The following is an 18,760-nucleotide window of genomic DNA, read 5'->3' as shown; positions in this document are numbered from 1 at the left end:
CACGCTCTTGTCCCTCTGTCTCTGTAATCTCCTCCATGCTCTTGTCCCTTTCTGTCTCTGTAATCTCCTCCATGTTCTTGTCCCTCTCTGTCTCTGTAATTTCCTCCATGCTCTTGTCCCTCTCTGTCGCTGTAATCTCTTCCATGCTCTTGTCCCTCCCTGTCTTTGTAATCTCCTTCATGCCCTTATCCCTCTCTGTCTCTGTAATCTCCTCCATGTTCTGGTCCCTCCCTGTCTCTGTAATGGCCTCCATACTCTTGTCCCTCTCTCTCTCTCTGTAATCTCCTCCATGCTCATGTCCCTCTCTGTCTCTGTAATCTCCTCCATGCTCTTGTCCCTCTCTGTCTCTGTAATCTCCTCCAGCCGCACAATCCTCTGAAATATCTGCACTCATATCATCTCTTTTGAGCATTCCCGATTTTAATCCCTCCACCTTTGGTGGCTGCTCTTCCAGTTGCAAAGACCAAAAGCTTCCTCCTTAAACCTCTCCATCTCTCTACGTCACTTCCCTTCTTTAAGATACTCCTCAAAACCTACCTCTGACCAAATTTTGGACACCTGCCCTCATATCTCCTCATGGGGCTCAGTGCCACATGTTGCTTTATAATGCACCTGGTTTAACACCTTGGAATGTTCCATTACACAAAAGGCACTATATAAATACAAATTGGTGTTGATAATTTTTATTTATTCATTTGGGATGTGGCTAGGCTAACATTTATTGCATATCCCTTGTTGCCCTTGAGAAGGTCGTGGTGAGCTGCCTTTTTTAACCGCTGCAGTCCCCGTGGTGTAGGTACACCCACAGTGCTGTTACGGAGTTCCAGGAATTTGACTCAGCGACAGTGCAGGTACTGCTGTATATTTCCAAGTCAGGATAGTGAGTGACTTGGAGGGGGACTTCCAGGTGCTGGTGTTCCCATGTGTCTGCTGCCCTTGTTCTTCTAGATGGTAGTGGTCGTGGGTTTGGAAGGTGCTGTTGAAGGAGCCTTGGTAAGTTCCTGCAGTGCACCTTGTAGATGTTACACACTGCTGCTACTGTGCGTCGGTGGTGGAGGGAGTGAATGTTTGTGGAAAAGGTGCCAATCAAGCTGGCAGCTTTCACCTGGATGGTGTCAAGCTTTTTGAGCGCTGCTGGAGCTGCACTCATCCAGGCAAATGGAGAATATTCGATCACAGTCCTGACTTGTGCATTGTAGATGGTGTCAGACTTTGGGGAGTTAGGAGGTGAGTTGCTCGCCACAAGATTCCTAGCTCTTGTAGCCACAGTATTTATATGGCTGGTCCAGTTCAGTTTCTGGTCAATGGTAACCCCAAAGATGTTGATAGTGGGAGATTCAGCAATGGTAATGCCATTGAATGTCAAGGGGTGATGGTTGTATTCTCTCTTGCTGGAGGTTGTCATTGCCTGACACTTGTGTGGTGTGAATGTTATTTGGGACTTGTCAGCCCAAGCCCTGAATATTGTCCCGGCCATGCTGCATTTGGACATGGGCTGCTTCAGTATCTGATGAATAGCGAATGGTGTTGAACATTATGTAATCATCAATGAACACCCTGCTTCTGGCCTTATGATGGAAGGAAGGTCATTGATGATGCAACTGAAGATGGTTGGGCCTAGGGCACTACCCTGAGGAACTCCTGCAGTGATGTCCTGGAGCTGAGATGATTGACCTCCAACAACCATAACCATCTTCCTCTGTGCTAGCTATGAGACCAACCAGCAGAGAGTTTTTGCCCTGATTCCCATTGACACGTTTTGTTCGCACTCCTTGATGCCACACTCAATCAAATGCTGCCTTCGTCACTCTCACCTCACCTCTGGAGTTCAGCTCTTTTGTCCATGTTTGAACCAATGTGGTCAGGAGCTGAGAGGCCCTGGTGGAACCCAGATTGGGCATCAGTGAGCAGGTTATTTGCTGAGCAAATGCCACTTGATAGCAGTATTGATGATCCTTTCCATCACTTTAGACTGATAGGGCGATAATTGGCTGGGTTGGATTTGTCTTTCTTTTTGTGTCGAGGACATACTTAGGCAATTTTCTACATTGCCAGGTAGATGCCAGTGTTTTAGCTGTCCTGGAATAGCTAGGCTAGGGGCACAGAAAGTTTTGGAGCAGAAGCCTTCAGTACTATTGCCAAAATATGGTCACGGTCATAACCTTTGCAGCATACAATACATTCAGCCGTTTCCTGATATCACATGGAGTGAATTGAATTGGCTGAAGAGTGGCATCTGTGATGCTGTGGACCTCCGGAGGAGGCCAAGATAGATCATCCACTCGACACGTCTGGATGAAGACTGTAGCAAATGCTTCAGCCGTATCTTTTACACTGATGTGCTGGGCTCCCTCATCAATGAGGATGGGGACATTTGTGAAGTCTCCTCCTCCAGTGAGTTATATAATTGTCAACCACAATTCACTGGTGAATTGATCTCGATCTGATTCGTTGCTTAGTGGAATCACTTAGCTCTGCTTATTGCTTGCTGCTTATGCTGTTTGGCATGAGGGTAGTCCTGTGTTGTAGCTGCACCAGGTTGACACCTCATTTTTAGGTATGCCTGGTGCTGCTGCTAGCATGCCCTCCTGCACTATTCATCACTGTTTGTATAAGTAAAACAGATAAAAGGCATCTGCAGAAATACTTGTTCCTCTAACAATATCCTTTTCTATTAGACAAACAGTGTTCCTTTAAAAACCTGATCTCTCCTGGAATCTACCTCCATTTGACAATTTCACATTGGAAATTGCTGGGTCTGACTAGGTTCCAAAGTCCTCGGGATTAAACCCAGCAGCTTCTCCTCCATCTCAAACTGACTCAACAAAGGAAAGGGAATTGGACAAGCACCTGAAGAGAAAGAAAATGCTGAGCTATGATGAAAGGGCAGGGGAGCAGGACTAACTGATTTGTCCTTGCAGAGAACCAGCACGGGCTCAATAGACTCAAGGACTCCTTCTCTATTGTAACCATTCATTACAAAGAAAATGAGATAAATTAGATCAAACTTAGATGAATCGAATGATTGTCAGACGTTGATGTGATGTTTGGTTTGGGTTTCCCGTCTGTCAATCCTCCATTTCCAGTGCCCTGTAAGTTTACAATAACATCACTATAAATCCAGGATAGAAATTGAGAAGGGACAAACATTTCTGTTCGTTTGAGTTTGCTTTGTGTAAATCCTCCCCTTCTAATCCTCTGTAAAAGGAGTTTCCAAAATCCATCCCTGTCAGTCCAGGATAGAAATTCACAATATTCTCTCCTCCTGCTGACAGGGACAGGGATGACCACGCATGCACTCTGCTGCACATTGCCCCTGTTGTAGCTTTAACAAACGGATCACAGGTACAGGTCACGATCGTTGAATCGAGCAACTTACTTTTTGTAGCTCGCAGGCACATTAATAGAGTAATACATCTATTTAGCCTTTTCCCAGCTTTCCCTTTACCTTATCCACCTTGTGGTAAATTGTTGTGAAGTACTATTTCTCCTTATATTTCAATTGCCTGAACTACAGATTCCACATATTTTTACCTCTAAGTTTTTTTCCCCTGACCATGATCATCCAAAGACTGTCTTGATCGTTTATAACGTTTCCTTGCTCTTTAGGCCGTACTAACTATTCCATGTCAACGAGGACCTCTGTTTCTAGATCTTTGCTTATCTCCCCCTGAGCGTTTCCAATGTCTCAGTTGATGGCCAGATTATCAATTCACTTCCCTTAAAACAGTTTGTATATTGTGTCCTCTTTCCCTAACTCTTTCTCCTACTTGCCTCATGCCATTATATACATACAACAGCTACTACCATCTTATCTTGTTCAGGTGCCTGGAGAGAATGTAAAATAAATAAAATATTCTCATAACAGTTTTAAAACACAAATCAGGCATTGACATGTTTTGCTTCCTTATCTCCTTCTCAAACAACATTTTATTGAATCAAAAGTAACCCATTAAATTGTGTTTGACCCGTTTCTTAGAATTATCCCAGATTCATTAACTCGGCCAAAAATTGGATTTCTGCCAAACTTTGTCAAGGTCTTGAGCTTAGCTTGATATTTTGGGAACAGACTTACAAATACAAAAGCTTGCAGCATTTGAATTAGTGCCAATTGTTGTCCAACATTTTAAAACGAAAATTCCCTTTTGAGAAATTATCAGGAAACAAACCTTAAATGTTAAACTTTGTAAGAAATGTAATTTACGCTCAAAATTAAAACTACCTCTTTCTTATATGTATTGATTTGTATCCAAATTAATTCACTGTATTCAAATCGATTCATGTGTGTGCATGTGTTAATGTGTGGCCATGCATTTGTTTTAATGTGTATGATAGTGTGTGTCTTTATGTCTCTATTTCTGTCATTGTGAACGTGTGATAATATATATGTTAATAGTTACATTTGTGCTTTGTGTCCTTGTATTTGTCTGCTTGTCTGGTTTTATCTGTTTGTGTGTGATTGTGTATATGTGTGTGCTTCTGTGCCTATGTGTGTGTATTTGTGTATGTGTGTGTGTATTTCTGTTTGTGTGTGTGTTTGTGCGTCTGTGGCCACGTGTTTGTGTGTGATTGTGAGTCTATTTGTCTGTGTGTGTGTCTGCCTGTGTCTGTGTGTGTGTGTGTCTGCCTGTGGCTGTGTGTATTTTTGTGTGTGTGTGTCTGCCTGTACGTGTGTGTTTGTGTCTGCGCCTATGTATGTCTGTATGTATGTTTGTTTGTGTCCATTTGTGTCCGTTGTGAGTTGTTTTTCTATTTTTCCGAGTTTCACCAGGTACCAATGATCGAGTTTGACCCTGACGGTGAAAAGTTTGGTGAATATTTTCAATGTTCTGTGTATAAACGTGTTTTCTGTGAGATGCAAGGTGATATCAGGTGAACAAATGCAAACAATGAACCATGTGCCTTATAAAGTTCAGGGACAGAACCTTGAACAACCCAGGGAGGATTCAATCACCAGTTTGGATTCGGATATTGGGAAATCAATCTTAGCATAAGATTAACAGGAAACAAGAGTGTTAAAACTTCTTAAAATTATGCTGCATAAATATATATTTTACAACATTTTAAGCATGATGGGAGTTTAAAATCTGTGGCCAGTAAACGAGAAGCCGACTTGGGCTGTTGGTAACTGAGTCCTTACAGCAGAGACCCATTCCCTTCCAGATTCTCTGCTCGGGGACTGAGAGTCCAGTGAGTTAATAGTTTGCTCTGTCTGGTTGTCTAAGCAATTTCTCTTTCGGTTCTCTCTGCTGAGAAGGTGGAGACACACCGGGTTAACCAATGACCTTCCTCGTCTTTTTGTTTAGCAAATGGAAGTAAAATTGGCTGAAAATTTTCCTTTCAATTTTCTCTGTTGGGAAAGTGGGGGTACAGTGGGTTAACAATTTCCCTTTCCCCCTCTCTCTGTTGGGAAAGTGGGAGTACAGTGGGTTAACAATTTCCCTTTCCCCCTCTCTCTGTTGGGGAAGTGGGGGTACAGTGGGTTAACAATTTCCGTTCCCCCCTCTCCTTGTTGGGAAAGTGGGGGTACAGTGGGTTAACAATTTCCTTTCCCCCTCTCTCTGATAGGGGATTGTTGGGACATGTTCCTGTGTGACCCGCACTTCAGTTCCCAGTGGGTGTGGTGCAGCAATTTAAAGCTGACATCCATTTTAAAGGAATGGACAACAAGAGAAGCAGGAACACCGAGATCTAAATGTGCTGTGTTTGTTTGTCAGAAATGGGAATTGTCAGATTTCTCCTCAGTGGGAGGAGAGCGGGTGAAGTTATTTTTCAGAATCCTGTAATGAATGAGCATTACTCTGCCTCTAACCCAGGGTGTATCTGAGCTGGGAGCACTGGGTGTACAAGACTTGGGCCTGAGCCCTCTGAGTATCCGATTTTAACTAAACAGGTCCAACATCAGCAAAAGTGGAAAATAACATTAATTAAGCGATTGTGCATTTAAATCACGATTGGAGAAAAGGACTTTATTTTTTATTGAAGTTTGAAATGTAACTGAGAGATTCCCATTGACGTGAATTAACGGTGTCCATCAGTGCAAGGGAAATATTCATAAAACTCGGTTGATCGTTGGATTTATCAACCGTTCTGTTGATGATCTTCAAGGGGATCGATTCATGTCCCACCACACAGGAATAAGAAGTGCCGCTGGCCCACTCCTCCGCTACAATGGATAGCGAAGGAGCGATTGCCGTTCTCCGCCACCACCTCGGTGTTCTTGTAGTTCCCGGGATTCACCGGCTTGTCATTGACGGTCCACTTGACGAAGATCTCTCGGGGGGAGAAACCTCTCACTAAGCAGCTGAGGGAGACGAACCTCTGAGCGGAGACATCTTCTGCCGAGGGCAGGAGGACAGACACGGACGGTTCCTGCGGATTTTTAACTGCAGAAACTGTACAATAAATGTCAATAAACTGGATAATTTCGGAGAAAATGAAACCACTGGTTAGATGTGAGCGAAGTGTTTTTGGGTTGAATATTAAAGGTTTACATTATCCGCTTCTTGGAAATAAATCGCCGTTCCTTTCCTGTCGCTGAGGCAATATCCTGGAACTCCCTCCCTAACGGCACTGTGCGTGTACCCACACCACAGGGACTGCAGCGGTTCAAGAAGGCAGCTCACCACCGCCTTCTCAAGGGCAATTAGGGATGGGCAATTAACTCTGGCCCAGCCAGCGACGCACACATCCCATGTATTAATAAATAAAAATCTTTGGGTTCTGTCTGGTTTTCCAGCTTGGAGCAGAGGTGGATCCAATCCTTTTCCCTGAGAACTTATGGGGTTGGACTAGAAAGTTTCTCAAATTTTACAGCACAGAAGCACGCATTCGGCCCAACTGGTCTGTGTTTGGTGTTTAAGCTCCAGACCAGGCTCCTCTTACCTACTTCATCTAAATCCAACAGCACAGCCTTCAATTCATTGTTCATTCATCTACTTATCAATTTCGTCTTTGAAGTCTACAGGCCCAGAGCGTTTAGTTAGTGGAACTACCAATCAGCGTAGACCATGAATACACTGAAGAGTAAATATTGGCCCTTACACTGGAAATAGACACAATGACTCACTCATTGCTTCAATTTCACCGCTCACCTGTTTCCTTGGGGAAGGAACTTCTTAAAGGAGTCGGCAGATCCTGATGGCTCAACACGCAGTAGAACTCAGCCCCACTCAGCCAGGCTTGTGTCGAGATGTTTATGTTGCTGACCACGCTGTTGTGATCCTCTCCCAGTTGGACGGCAACCTCTGATTTCAAAGGCTTCTTTTCTTGGATCCAGGACAAGAGGACTCCATAAGGGGCATTAGAAACGATGCAGATTAAGGTCACCGTCGCCTCCAGTAAGACCTGTTCTATTGGTGGTGACAGCAGAGTAATTGTGGGATCGCTGCACAGGGAACATTCTGTGAGACAGAAATGAAAATCAACCAAAGTTTCACCTTCACAAGCAGGACAGCAATATTCCGTCTTCACTCTGCAAAGGAGAATAAACGATCTTTGACATATCAACCTCTAACTATCGTCTTTAATCTTCCTTACACAATGGAAAACCAGCTTGGTCTGTGTAAATTATTCTCATAATTTAAGTCGTTCAGCCCCCAGAAACATTCTAATGAATCTGCGTTGCCCCAGTCCCAATACAAATATACCATTCATGGGTCCTGGAATGCAGTACTGAAAGCCGTTTTATGAATCGGGTGATGCACTTTCCAACACTTAATTCCGAAGCTATTACCAGTTACTGTAATTGGTTTGTATCTCTTACCAGACCCGGTGATGAATGACCTGACAGGTATAGACTGAACTCCACTGAACAGTTCCCCAGCGGAGACTTTCAGCCGACTGGTCGCCGAGTAGTTCCCGTTCATTTCAAAGACGGGAGAGGTGACAATTCCTGAATTCATAGGTTGTCCATTCTTCAGCCACTTCACAGTGATTGGCTTTGGACGGAAATCGATGATTGAACAGACGACGGTATCTTTCCGGCAACTCATGGTGAGGAGAACACTTGGAGAGAAGGGTTCAAAAGAACCTTCAAGAAACACAGGTTAGACATTTCTTGCAGAAGAAATTGATAACAGATACAATGGGTTCGTATATTTTAACAGGCTTTTTCCGTTAATAGACACTAACCTGGATTTTCCAGAGATCAGAACTATGCAGAGTACTATAAATGCGGTATAACCAAGGCCCTACACAGGTTAATCACAGCCTTTCTGTTTCTCACAGGTTCCCCAACACCTACATTGCATTTCAATGCTCTTGCCTGAGCCGCTGTGTCGAACCTCACAGTTGATTTTGCTGCACTCCCCCTCTGACTCGGTGGTTAACTGGCTGCTCAGGGAATAGGTTCCCTTCTGGTTTCTCACTGATGAGTAAGTCTTAAATCCAGTGGTGATCGGCTGCCCATCTTTCTTCCAGGTCAGTCTGGTGATTCCTGGGGAGTAGTCCATCGCCAAACAGCCGTAGGTGACTGAGGCGTCGGTCTTGTGTTGCAGACAGGAAGGGACCAGGCCGTAGAGAGTGGGCGAAGATTGTATCGCTAGGAAAGAATGGCCCATTGAACAAGTTAGACTCTGTGATTTGTGATCATTAAGTAACCAAACAACTCAAAATTTGACAATAACTATAAACATATCCGAACATATTCCAACTAAAACACGCATCCACATTTGATCATTTATTATTTCCAACATTTGGTGATCCTCACCTGTCGGTTCCCTCTTTAGAAACCCACACCTCTTTTTCCGCCTCTATGCCATTACTAAAAGAGGACATTTTGATGTCATCTGAATGACGTACCTTTCATTGGATTAAAATGGAAGAGCAGAAGATTTTCCCCATTATTTCGCCACCAGTTATTTCTCAATCAACAGCGCTTGGTGATAGAGAAATTGTCTCGTCATTTATATCATTGCAGTTTTGGAAATTGGCTCTGTTCAAATTGACTGATGCCCCCTTCCCTCTCCACGTCCCCCCAAAACAAAGAATAGCAACGGCCCTTCGAAAGAACCTTTGTAATGGTAACTATATAATGACCATAGAACTCGAAATTAAATACCAGTTACAGTAAGTGCGTAATTTTCCAAACATATGCACAAATAACCATTCGGATCAGTAGCAGGAGTAGGCCATTCGGCCTCTCGAGCCTCCTCCACCATTCAATATGATCATAGATGATCTGATTGTAGCGTTAACTTCACATTCCCGCCTACTGAATAGATACTTTGCGTCAGTCTTCACGGTGGAAGACACGAGTAAAATCCCCAAAGTTCAAGGGAGTCGGGGGGCAGAGCTGAGTATGGTGGCCATTACCAAGGAGAAGGTGCCAGAAAAACTGAAAGGTCTGAAAGTGGATAAATCACCTGGACCAGATGGATTACACCCCTGAGTTCTGAAGGAGATAGCTGAAGAGATAGTGGAGGCGTTAGTGGTGATCTTTCAGGAATCACTGGAGTTAGGGAGGGTCCCAGAGGACTGGAAAATCGCTAATGTAACCCCACTGTTTAAGAAGGGAGTGAGGCAAAAGACGGGAAATTACAGGCTGATTAGCCTGACCTCGGTCGTTGGTAAGATTTTAGAGTCCATTATTAAGAATGAGATTTCAGAATACTTGGAAGTGCATGGTAAAATCGGGCAAAGTCAGCATGGTTTCATCAAGGGGAGGTCAAGCCTGACAAATCTGTTAGAATTCTTTGAGGAGGTAACGAGTAGGTTAGACAAAGGAGAGCCAATGGATGTTATCTACTTGGATTTCCAGAAGGCCTTTGACAGGGTGCCGCACAGGAGGCTGCTCAGTAAGATAAGAGCCCTCGGTGTTAGAGGCAAGGTACTAGCATGGATAGAAGATTGGCTGTCTGGCAGGAGGCAGAGAATGGGGATAAGGGGGTCCTTCTCAGGATGGTAGCCGGTGACTAGTGGAGTTCCGTAGGGGTCAGTGTTGGGACCACAACCTTTCACTTTATATATTAATGATCTAGATGAAGGAACTGAGGGCATCCTGGCTAAGTTTGCAGATGACACAAAGATAGGTGGAGGGACAAGTAGTATTGAGGAGGCGGGAAGGCTGCAGAAGGATTTGGACAGGTTAGGAGAATGGGCAAAGAAGTGACAGATGGAATACAACGTGGGGAAATGTGAGGTCATGCACTTTGGTAGGAAGAATGGAGGCATAGACTATTTTCTAAATAGGGAGAGAATTCAGAAATCTGGAGTGCAAAGGGACTTGGGAGTCCTAGTCCAGGATTCTCTTAAGGTTAACTTGCAGGTTGAGTCAGTAGTTAGGAAGGCAATTGCAATTTTGGCATTTATTTCGAGTGGACTAGAATATAAAAGCAGGGATGTGCTGCTGAGGTTTTATAAGGCTCTGGTCAGACCACATTTAGAATATTGTGAGCAATTTTGGGCCCCATATCTCAGGAATGATGTTCTGGCCCTGGAGAGGTTCTAGAGGAGGTTCACGAGAACGATCCCAGGAATGAATGGCTGAACATATGAGGAACGTTTGAGGACTCTGGGTCTATACTCAATGGAGTTTGGAAGGATTAGGGAGATCTGATTGAAACTTACAGAATACTGAAAGGCCTGGAAAGAGTGGACGTGGGGAAGATGTTTCTATTAGTAGGAGAGACTAGGACCCGAGAGCACAGCCTCAGAGTAAAGGTAAGACCTTTTAGAACAGAGATGAGGAGAAACTTATTTAGCCAGAGAGTGGTGAATCTATGGAATTCATTGCTACAGAAGGCTGTGGAGGCCAGGTCATTGAGTGTATTTAAGACGGAGGTAGATAGATTCTTGATTGGTAAGGGGATCAAAGGTTACGGAAAAAAGGTGGGAGAATGGGGCTGAGAAACATATCAGCCATGATTGAATGAGAGACCAGACTCGATGGGCCAAATGGCCTAATTTCTGCTCCTATGTCTTATGGTTTTATGGTCTTACTCTCCGCTAACCTTTGACTCCCTTGTCAATGAAGAATCTCTACCTCTGCCTTGAAATATTAATGACTCCTCCTCCAATGCTCTCTGGGGAAGATAGTTCCAAAGTTTCACGACCCTTTGAGAGAAAAATAAAATCCCCTCATTTCCGTCTTAAATGGGAGATTTCTTATTTTTAAACTGTGTTCCCTATCGTTAGTCTGTCTCACAAGGGGAAACATTCTTTCAGCACCCACCCTGTCAATTTCCCTTAGGATCTTATATGTTTCAATAAAATCAGCTCTCATTCTTCTAAACTCCAATGGATACAGGCTCAGCCTGTCCAAAATGTCCTAATAAGATAACTGACAACACCCCCCAGTATCATTTAACTGATCATTCTCTGAACAGGTTCTACTGCTTTTATATCATTTCTTAAAGGAGGACAAATCTGTACACAATACTTCAGATGAGGTCTCATCGACTTTTATATTCTATTCCCCTTGTAATAAATGACAACACTCCCTTTGCCTTCCTCATCCCTTGCTGTTCCTATATTATAACCTTTTGTGATTCATGCACCAAGGGATCCACATACCTCTGTACCTCAGGGTTCTGCAATCTCTCTCCCTTTCAATAATATGCTGCTTTTGCATTCTTCTTGTCAAAGTGGACAAATTTATATTTTCTCACATTATGCTCCATCTGTCATTTTTTTACCCACTCACTTAATCTTTCTATATCCCTTTGCTGGCACTTCATCCCCTCTTCACCACTTACTTTCCTATCTTTCTTTGTGTCATCAGCAAATTTTGCAAGTTCATTGAGTCCTTTCATTCAATTCATTGATATAAATTGTAAATAGTTGAAGCCGCAGCATTGATCCCTGTGGCACTCCACTTGTCACATCTTGCAACCTAAAATAACCAATTTATCCCGACTCTCTGTTTCCTGTTAGCTAACCAAACTTCTACCCATGCTGAAATGTAATTGCTGACACCATTATATTGTGTAGTAATCTGTGATGTGGCACTTTGTCAAATGCCTTCTGGAAGCCCAAGTACAGCACATCCACAGGTTCTCCTTTATTCATGTTCTTTGTTACTTCCTCGAAAGGCCTCAAATAAATCAGCAAAACATGATATCCCTTTCACAAAACCATGATGGATCTACATAATTGCATTTGGGTTTTCTAAGTGACCCGTGATAGACTCCTTAATAATAGATTCCAGCATTTTCACTCGGACAGATGTTAAGCTAACTAGCTTGTAGTTTCTTGCTTTCCCTTTCCCTCCTTTATTTAATATAAAAGCCTCATTCTCTATTTTCCAATCTGACGAGGCCTTTCCAGAATCTAGGGAAGTTTGGAAAATTAAAACCAATGCCTCTGCTATTTTGGTAATCATCTCGTTAAGGCCAAAATATTTGCCAACTTCTCTGCCTTATTTTCCTTTATTACAGGCTTGTCCAATCCGTGTCCCGTGGGTGGATTGTGCCCCCCGAAGCCCCTCTATATGGCCCCCAGAGCCGTTGTTCAAACTGTCTGTAAAGCGGGTAAGTGGAGTTGAAGATATCTGTAAGGAGCTGCTCCTCAAATCACAGGCGGGTCTTCTACCTCGTTACCTGCTGATAGGCCCAATAGTCAGCCTATCAGCAGTAAAAGTGGGAGACAAACAGGTTGTGACTGGAGGGACAGCGAACGCCCGGTGGAGAAAGGCACATGGAGCCTGAGGGAAGCGCACAGAGACATTGTCTCCTTTCTATCCCAGGCACTTAGTGCCTTTCCCCGGGAATGGAAAGGATTTCAGGAGAAGGCGAGACAATGAGGGAGAGAAAGGGAGAGATAGAGAGAGTGGGGCCAAGGGCGCCTGGGGTCTCGGCTCTCTGCGCTTTTGCCCGACTATTGGCCCTTCCCCCATGCCCCCCGTCTTTGCCCTATCCCCCCCCTGCCTCTCTGCCCTTTCTCCATGAGCTCTCTGCACTTTCGTTCAGCTCTCTGACCTTTTCCACTGGCTCTGACCTTTCCCCCGGCTCGCTGACCATTCCATCGCCCCTCTGCCCTGTTCCCCCCGCCTCTCTGCCCTTTCCGCCCCTGCCTCACTGCACTTTCCCTCCCGCCTCACTGCCCTTTCCCCCTCCCGCTACTATGCCCTTTCACCCTCCTGCCTCTCTGCCCTTTTCCCCTCCCGCCCCTCTGCCCTTTTACCTTCCCACCTCTCTGCCCTTCCCACCCTCCCCCACCCCCGCTTCTCTGCTCTTTCCTCCCCGCCTCTCTGCACTTCATCCACGGCTCTCTGACCTTTTCCACTGGCTCTCGGCCCTTCCTTCCCCGCCTCAGTGCCCGTCCCAGCCCCCGTTTCTCTGCCCTGACACCCCCCTCTGCCCTTCCCCTCCGCCTCTCTGCCCTTCTCCCCCGCTTCTCTGCCCCTTCCTCCCTCCCGCCTCTCTGCCCTTTCCCCCTCCCGCCTCTCTGCCCTTTCCCCCTCCCGCCTCTCTGCCCTTTCCCCCTCCCGCCTCTCTGCCCTTTCCCCCTCCCACCTCTCTGCCCTTTCCCCCTCCCACCTCTCTGCCCTTTCCCCCTCCCACCTCTCTGCCCCCCTCCCGCCTCTCTGCCCTTTCCCCCTCCCGCCTCTCTGCCCTTTTCCACCCCCCCGCCTCTCTGCCCTTCCCCCCCCCGCCTCTCTGCCCTTCCCCCCCCCGCCTCTCTGCCCCCCCGCCGCCTCTCTGCCCCCCCGCCGCCTCTCTGCCCCCCCCCGCCGCCTCTCTGCCCCCCCCCCCGCCGCCTCTCTGCCCCCCCCCCCGCCGCCTCTCTGCCCCCCCCCCCGCCGCCTCTCTGCCCCCCCCCCGCCGCCTCTCTGCCCCCCCCCCCGCCGCCTCTCTGCCCCCCCCCCCGCCGCCTCTCTGCCCCCCCCCCCCGCCGCCTCTCTGCCCCCCCCCCCGCCGCCTCTCTGCCCCCCCCCCCCGCCGCCTCTCTGCCCCCCCCCCCCCCGCCGCCTCTCTGCCCCCCCCCCCCCGCCGCCTCTCTGCCCCCCCCCCCCGCCGCCTCTCTGCCCCCCCCCCCCGCCGCCTCTCTGCCCCCCCCCCCCCGCCGCCTCTCTGCCCCCCCCCCCGCCGCCTCTCTGCCCCCCCCCCCCCGCCGCCTCTCTGCCCCCCCCCCCCGCCGCCTCTCTGCCCCCCCCCCCCCGCCGCCTCTCTGCCCCCCCCCCCCCCGCCGCCTCTCTGCCCCCCCCCCCCCGCCGCCTCTCTGCCCCCCCCCCCCCCCGCCGCCTCTCTGCCCCCCCCCCCCCCCGCCGCCTCTCTGCCCCTTTCCCCCTTCCCGCCTCTCTACCCTTTCCCTCTCTGGCCTTTCTGCCCTTTCCCCCCGCCTCTCTGCCCCTCCCCCCCCCGCCTCTCTGCCCCTCCCCCCCCCCGCCTCTCTGCCCCTCCCCCCCCCCGCCTCTCTGCCCCTCCCCCCCCCCGCCTCTCTGCCCTTTCCCCCCGGCTCTTTGCCCTTCCCCCGGCCCCTCTGCCCTTTCTCCCCCCGCCTCTCTGCACTTACTCCACGGGTCTCTGCGCCATCGCCCAGCTCTGTGACCTTTTCCACTGGCTCTCTGCCTGTTCCCCAGCTCGCTGACCTTTCCCCCTGCTCGCTGACCTTTGCCCCGCCTCTATGCCCTCCCCCCACAACCCCGCCCCCTCTCTGCCCTTTCCCTCGCTTCCCTGTCCTTTCCCCCTGGCTCTCTGCGCCCTCTCCCCGCCTCTCTGCCCTTTCCACCGACGCTCGTCGCTCCCTTCAGCAAGGTCCATTTTTCGACACTGCTAGGCCTCAGGCCTCGCTTCCAGGTCTCCCTTCCGCAGAGTTCTCGCCCTCCCACACACCGATTTAAGAAAAGTGATCGAGTGAGTGAGCATGTGCATGATTGACAAAGTGAGGGTGGCTGAGTGACAGAGTGAGGGTCGGTGGCTGACTGAGTGAGGGTGCATGGGTGAGTGAAGGACTGGGTGAGGGTGGGTGGTGAGTGAGCGTGGGCGGGTGTATGAATGCAGGTGAGTGAGGATGGATGAGTGAGTGAGGGTTGGTGATTGAATGAGGGTAGATGAGTGGGTGAGTGAGGGTTGGTGGGTATGTGAGGGTGGGTATGTGAGTGAGGATGAGTGGGCGTTTGAGGGCGGGTGGATGAGCTATCGAGTGTGAGTGAAGGTAGGTGAGTGAGGATTGGTGGGTGTGAGTTTAAGTGAGGATGACTGTGTGTGGATGAGTAAGGGTGGGTAAGTGAGGGTGGGTGAATGAGGCTGGGTGAGTGAGGGTGCGTGAGTGAGCGTGGGTGAGTGTGAGTGAGTAAGTGTGAGTGAGTGATTTATAGTGAGTGAATGAGGGTGAGTGAGTGGGGGTGAGTGAGTGTGGGTGAGTGAATGAACATGAGTGAGTGAGTGTGGGTGAGTGAGTGAGGGTGGGTGAGTGAGTGTGAATGAGGCTGGGTGGGTAAGGGTGAATAAGGGTGAGTGAGTGGGGGTGAGTGAGGGTGAGTGAGTGACGGTGCGTGGGTGATGAGTGAGTGAGGGTGGGTGAGGGTGGGTGAATGAGTGTGAATGAGGCTGGGTGGGTAAGGGTGAGTGAGGGTGAGTGAGTGAGTGAGGGTGGGTGAGTGAGTGTGAATGAGGCTGGGTGGGTAAGGGTGAGTGAGTGAGGATGAGTGAGTGAGTGAATGAGGCTGGGTGGGTAAGGGTGAGTGAGTGAGTGAGGGTGAGTGAGTGAGGGTGAGTGAGTGAAGGTGAGTGAGCAATTGATGGTGAGTGAATGAAAGTGAGTGAAGGTGGGTGAGGGTGGGTGAATGAAACTGTGTGAGTGAGGCCGAGTGAGTGAGGGTGGGTGAGGGAGGGAGTGAGGGTGAGTCAGTGAGGGCGAGTGAGTGAGGTCTAGAGAGTGAGGGTGAGTGAATGAGTGATGGTGAGTGTGAGGGTGAGTGATTGTGGGTAGAGAATGAGGGTGAGTGATTGTGAGTGAGTGAGGGTGCCCAGGTGCTGCAGGCTCATCAAGGCGATGTTTCTCCGGATGATTTTTCGCTCTGGCTCAGCTTTCCATTGCCTGTTGTCCACAACCGAGCTGGGGCTCCTCCATTCGGCTCCACCACCCCCACCTCCTCCTCTTCCTCTCCATCAATCTTGTTCCGATTCTCCATATTGATCAGCTTTCAGTAACATCGGCTGTGTAAAGTGAGGCAGCAGTGTAGATCACTGGCCAGCTGCTTTAATGTCGATGCCTTTCTTTGAGAAACCCGTGTCAGTGCGTGAATAGGCAGACTGAGGGGACTGGAGGGGAAGGTTACTGCAAAACCCGGGTGGGCCATGCAGGCACCTTGCATCTTGAGGATCCAGGTGGCCGTTGTCTCCGCCACATCTCTCCCTTTTTCTTGTTTCTTTGTGTTTGGTTCAACTTGGAAATTCTCCACATATGTAGTGATGTCACCTGTGTCATTTCATTTTACACAAAAAGTCCTCAGAAATAGAACAATGAACATGCATGCAGCTTCACAGATTTTCATTCTGCAATTTGCATTTTCAGCCCACTTCTGTGTGTGAGAATGTGTGTGTGTGTGAGAAAGAGAGAGCGAGTGCATGCAAGTGTATGTGTGTTTTTGAGATAGAGAGAGACAGAGAGAGATAGAGTGTGTGTGTTTGTGTGTGAGAGAGTGTGTATGTGTGTGTGTGAGAAAGGGAGTATAAGTGTGGAGAGTGTTTTTGAGAGAGAGAGAGACAGAGACAGAGAGTGTGTGTGTATGTGTGAGATAGGGGGTGTAAGTGTGAGAGTGTGTGAGATAGAGAGTGTGTGTGTGGGAGAGAAAGAGAGAGAGAGAGTGTGTGTGTGTGTGACAGACAGAGATAGATAGAGCGAGAGAAAGAGGGAGACTGTGTTTATTATGTGCGTGTCATAGGGAGTTTTAGTGTGAGAGTGAGATAGAGAAATGTGTGTGTGTGAGAGAGAGACTGACTGTGTGTGTGAGAGAGAGAGAGAGACAGGGGGGGGTGGTGGTGGGGGGGGAGGTGGGGGGGTGGAGGGAGAGAGAGAGAGAGTGCATGCAAGTGTATGTGTGTTTTTGAGAGAGAGAGACAGAGAGAGAGTGTGTGTGTGAGATAGGGAGTATAAGTGTGAGAGTGTCTGAAATAGGGAAATGTGTGTGTGTGGGAGAGAGAGTATGTGTGTGAGAGAGAGCTACTGTGTGTTTGTGAGACGGAGAGCGACTGTGTGTGTGGGAGGGAGAGAGAGAGTGTGTAGGATTGTGAGTGATAGGTAGTACAAGTGTGTGAGAGAGAGAGGGTTTGTGTGTGAGGGAGAGAGAATGAGAGAGAGTGCATGTGTGAGAGAAACAGTGTGTGTGTGAGAAGGAATGTGTTTGTGTTTCTGTGTGTGCGTGGGAAAGAGAGAGAATGAGGATGTGTATGTGAGTGAGAAAGTGTTATGTGTCTGCGTGTGAGAGAGATAATGGAGAATGTGTGCACGTGTGAGAGTGTGCATGCGTGTGGGAGAGGGTGCATGTATGTAAGAGAGAGAGAATGAGGATGTGTGTATCTGTGAGAGAGTGTTATGTGTCTGCATGAGAGAGAGCGAGATAATGGAGAGTGTGTGCATGTGTGAGAGTGTGTGTGTGGGAGAGAAGGTGCATGTATGTGAGAGAGAGAGAGTGGGTGTGCATAAAAGAGAGGGAGTGTGTGTGTGCGTGTGAGTGTGAGAGAGAGAGAGAATGAATGTGTGAGAGTACATGTGTGAGAAAGAAAGTGTACACGTGTTTGAGTGCGTGTAGTTGAGAGAGTATGTGTATGAGAGAATGTGAGTGTGTGAGAGTGTATGTGGAAGAGAGAGGCAATGTGTGAGAGATAGAGTGTGTGTGTGTTAAATAGAGTTTGTGTGTGAGAGGGAGAATGTGAGTGTGTGTGTGTGTGTGTGACAGAAAGAGAAAGAGAGAGTGTGTGTCTGTCAGAGAGAGTGCGTGTGAGAGAGAGTGTGCACGTGTGTGAGAGAGAGCATGTGTGACAGAGATTGAGCGAGTGAGGGTGTGTGGTAAAGAGACTGAACGTGCGGAGGTAGATCAGCCATGATCTTACTGAATGGAGGGTAGGATCGAAGGGCAGAATGTCCTCCTCATGCTCTCATTTCTGTCATTCATTCCTCCCCATGCAGGCGGCAATCCAATGACTCAGTTTTTGTTGGCAGCTCCTTTTCCCTAAATCCTCCGCGGCTGGTTATTTTGAGCGGGAGTCTGGTCATTGTCTATTTCAATCATTTAAATATCTCCCAGCCTCTGATCAGATCAGAACAGGCGCTGCTCTCTGGAGCCTCACTGTCACTCCCTGATTCTGATTGTTCATTGTGCTTAAGTTCAGGTCACTCATATTCAATGATTTTCTGATACTCAAAATGCTTAAACATAATTAATTCATTAGAATTTATGCACGTTCTCTCCAGAAATATTGTTAAAAACAATTAAGGTGCGTCATTTCAACCGAGCAATGGAACAATTTATTTTCACAGATCTGGCTCGAGAACCCACAGCCGGTTAGTTCAATGCTGATTCAGTTTGTTTGACCTCTGCGGGGAGAAGACTCTCAGGTCAGGAACAGGGCAAGTTAAGATAAGCAAATCTACCTACATGTGACTCCAGACCCACAGCAATGCGATTGACACTTACAAATGCCCTCTGAACAAGGGCAATTAGGGATGGGCAATACATTCTGGCCAAGCCAGACCACAACCCATGAACAAATTTTTAAAAAGGAAACAAAATAGCAGAATGTGTTAATCACAAAAAAAAAGCGGTCAACGCAACTGAAAGCAAAACATGAGAACAAGATGCAAACTGGCACGTGGG

General features: G+C 47.9%; 1 gene segment (V, D, J or C); it reads right to left on the bottom strand.

The window, feature by feature from the left end:
- Window positions 1–5,949: 5,949 nt before the first annotated feature.
- On the bottom strand, window positions 5,950–8,576 carry LOC144697138 (Ig heavy chain C region-like). The segment is given in 3 exon segments: window positions 5,950–6,386; window positions 7,095–7,403; window positions 7,766–8,576. Coding segments are annotated over 3 exon segments (807 nt in total).
- Between the last annotated feature and the right edge of the window lie 10,184 nt (window positions 8,577–18,760).

Source organism: Cetorhinus maximus, chromosome 23 (genome assembly GCF_964194155.1).
Source record: "Cetorhinus maximus chromosome 23, sCetMax3.hap1.1, whole genome shotgun sequence".
Taxonomy (NCBI): domain Eukaryota; kingdom Metazoa; phylum Chordata; class Chondrichthyes; order Lamniformes; family Cetorhinidae; genus Cetorhinus; species Cetorhinus maximus.
The sequence above is the reverse complement of the archived record's forward strand: the minus strand, read 5'-3'. Positions and strand labels throughout refer to the sequence as shown.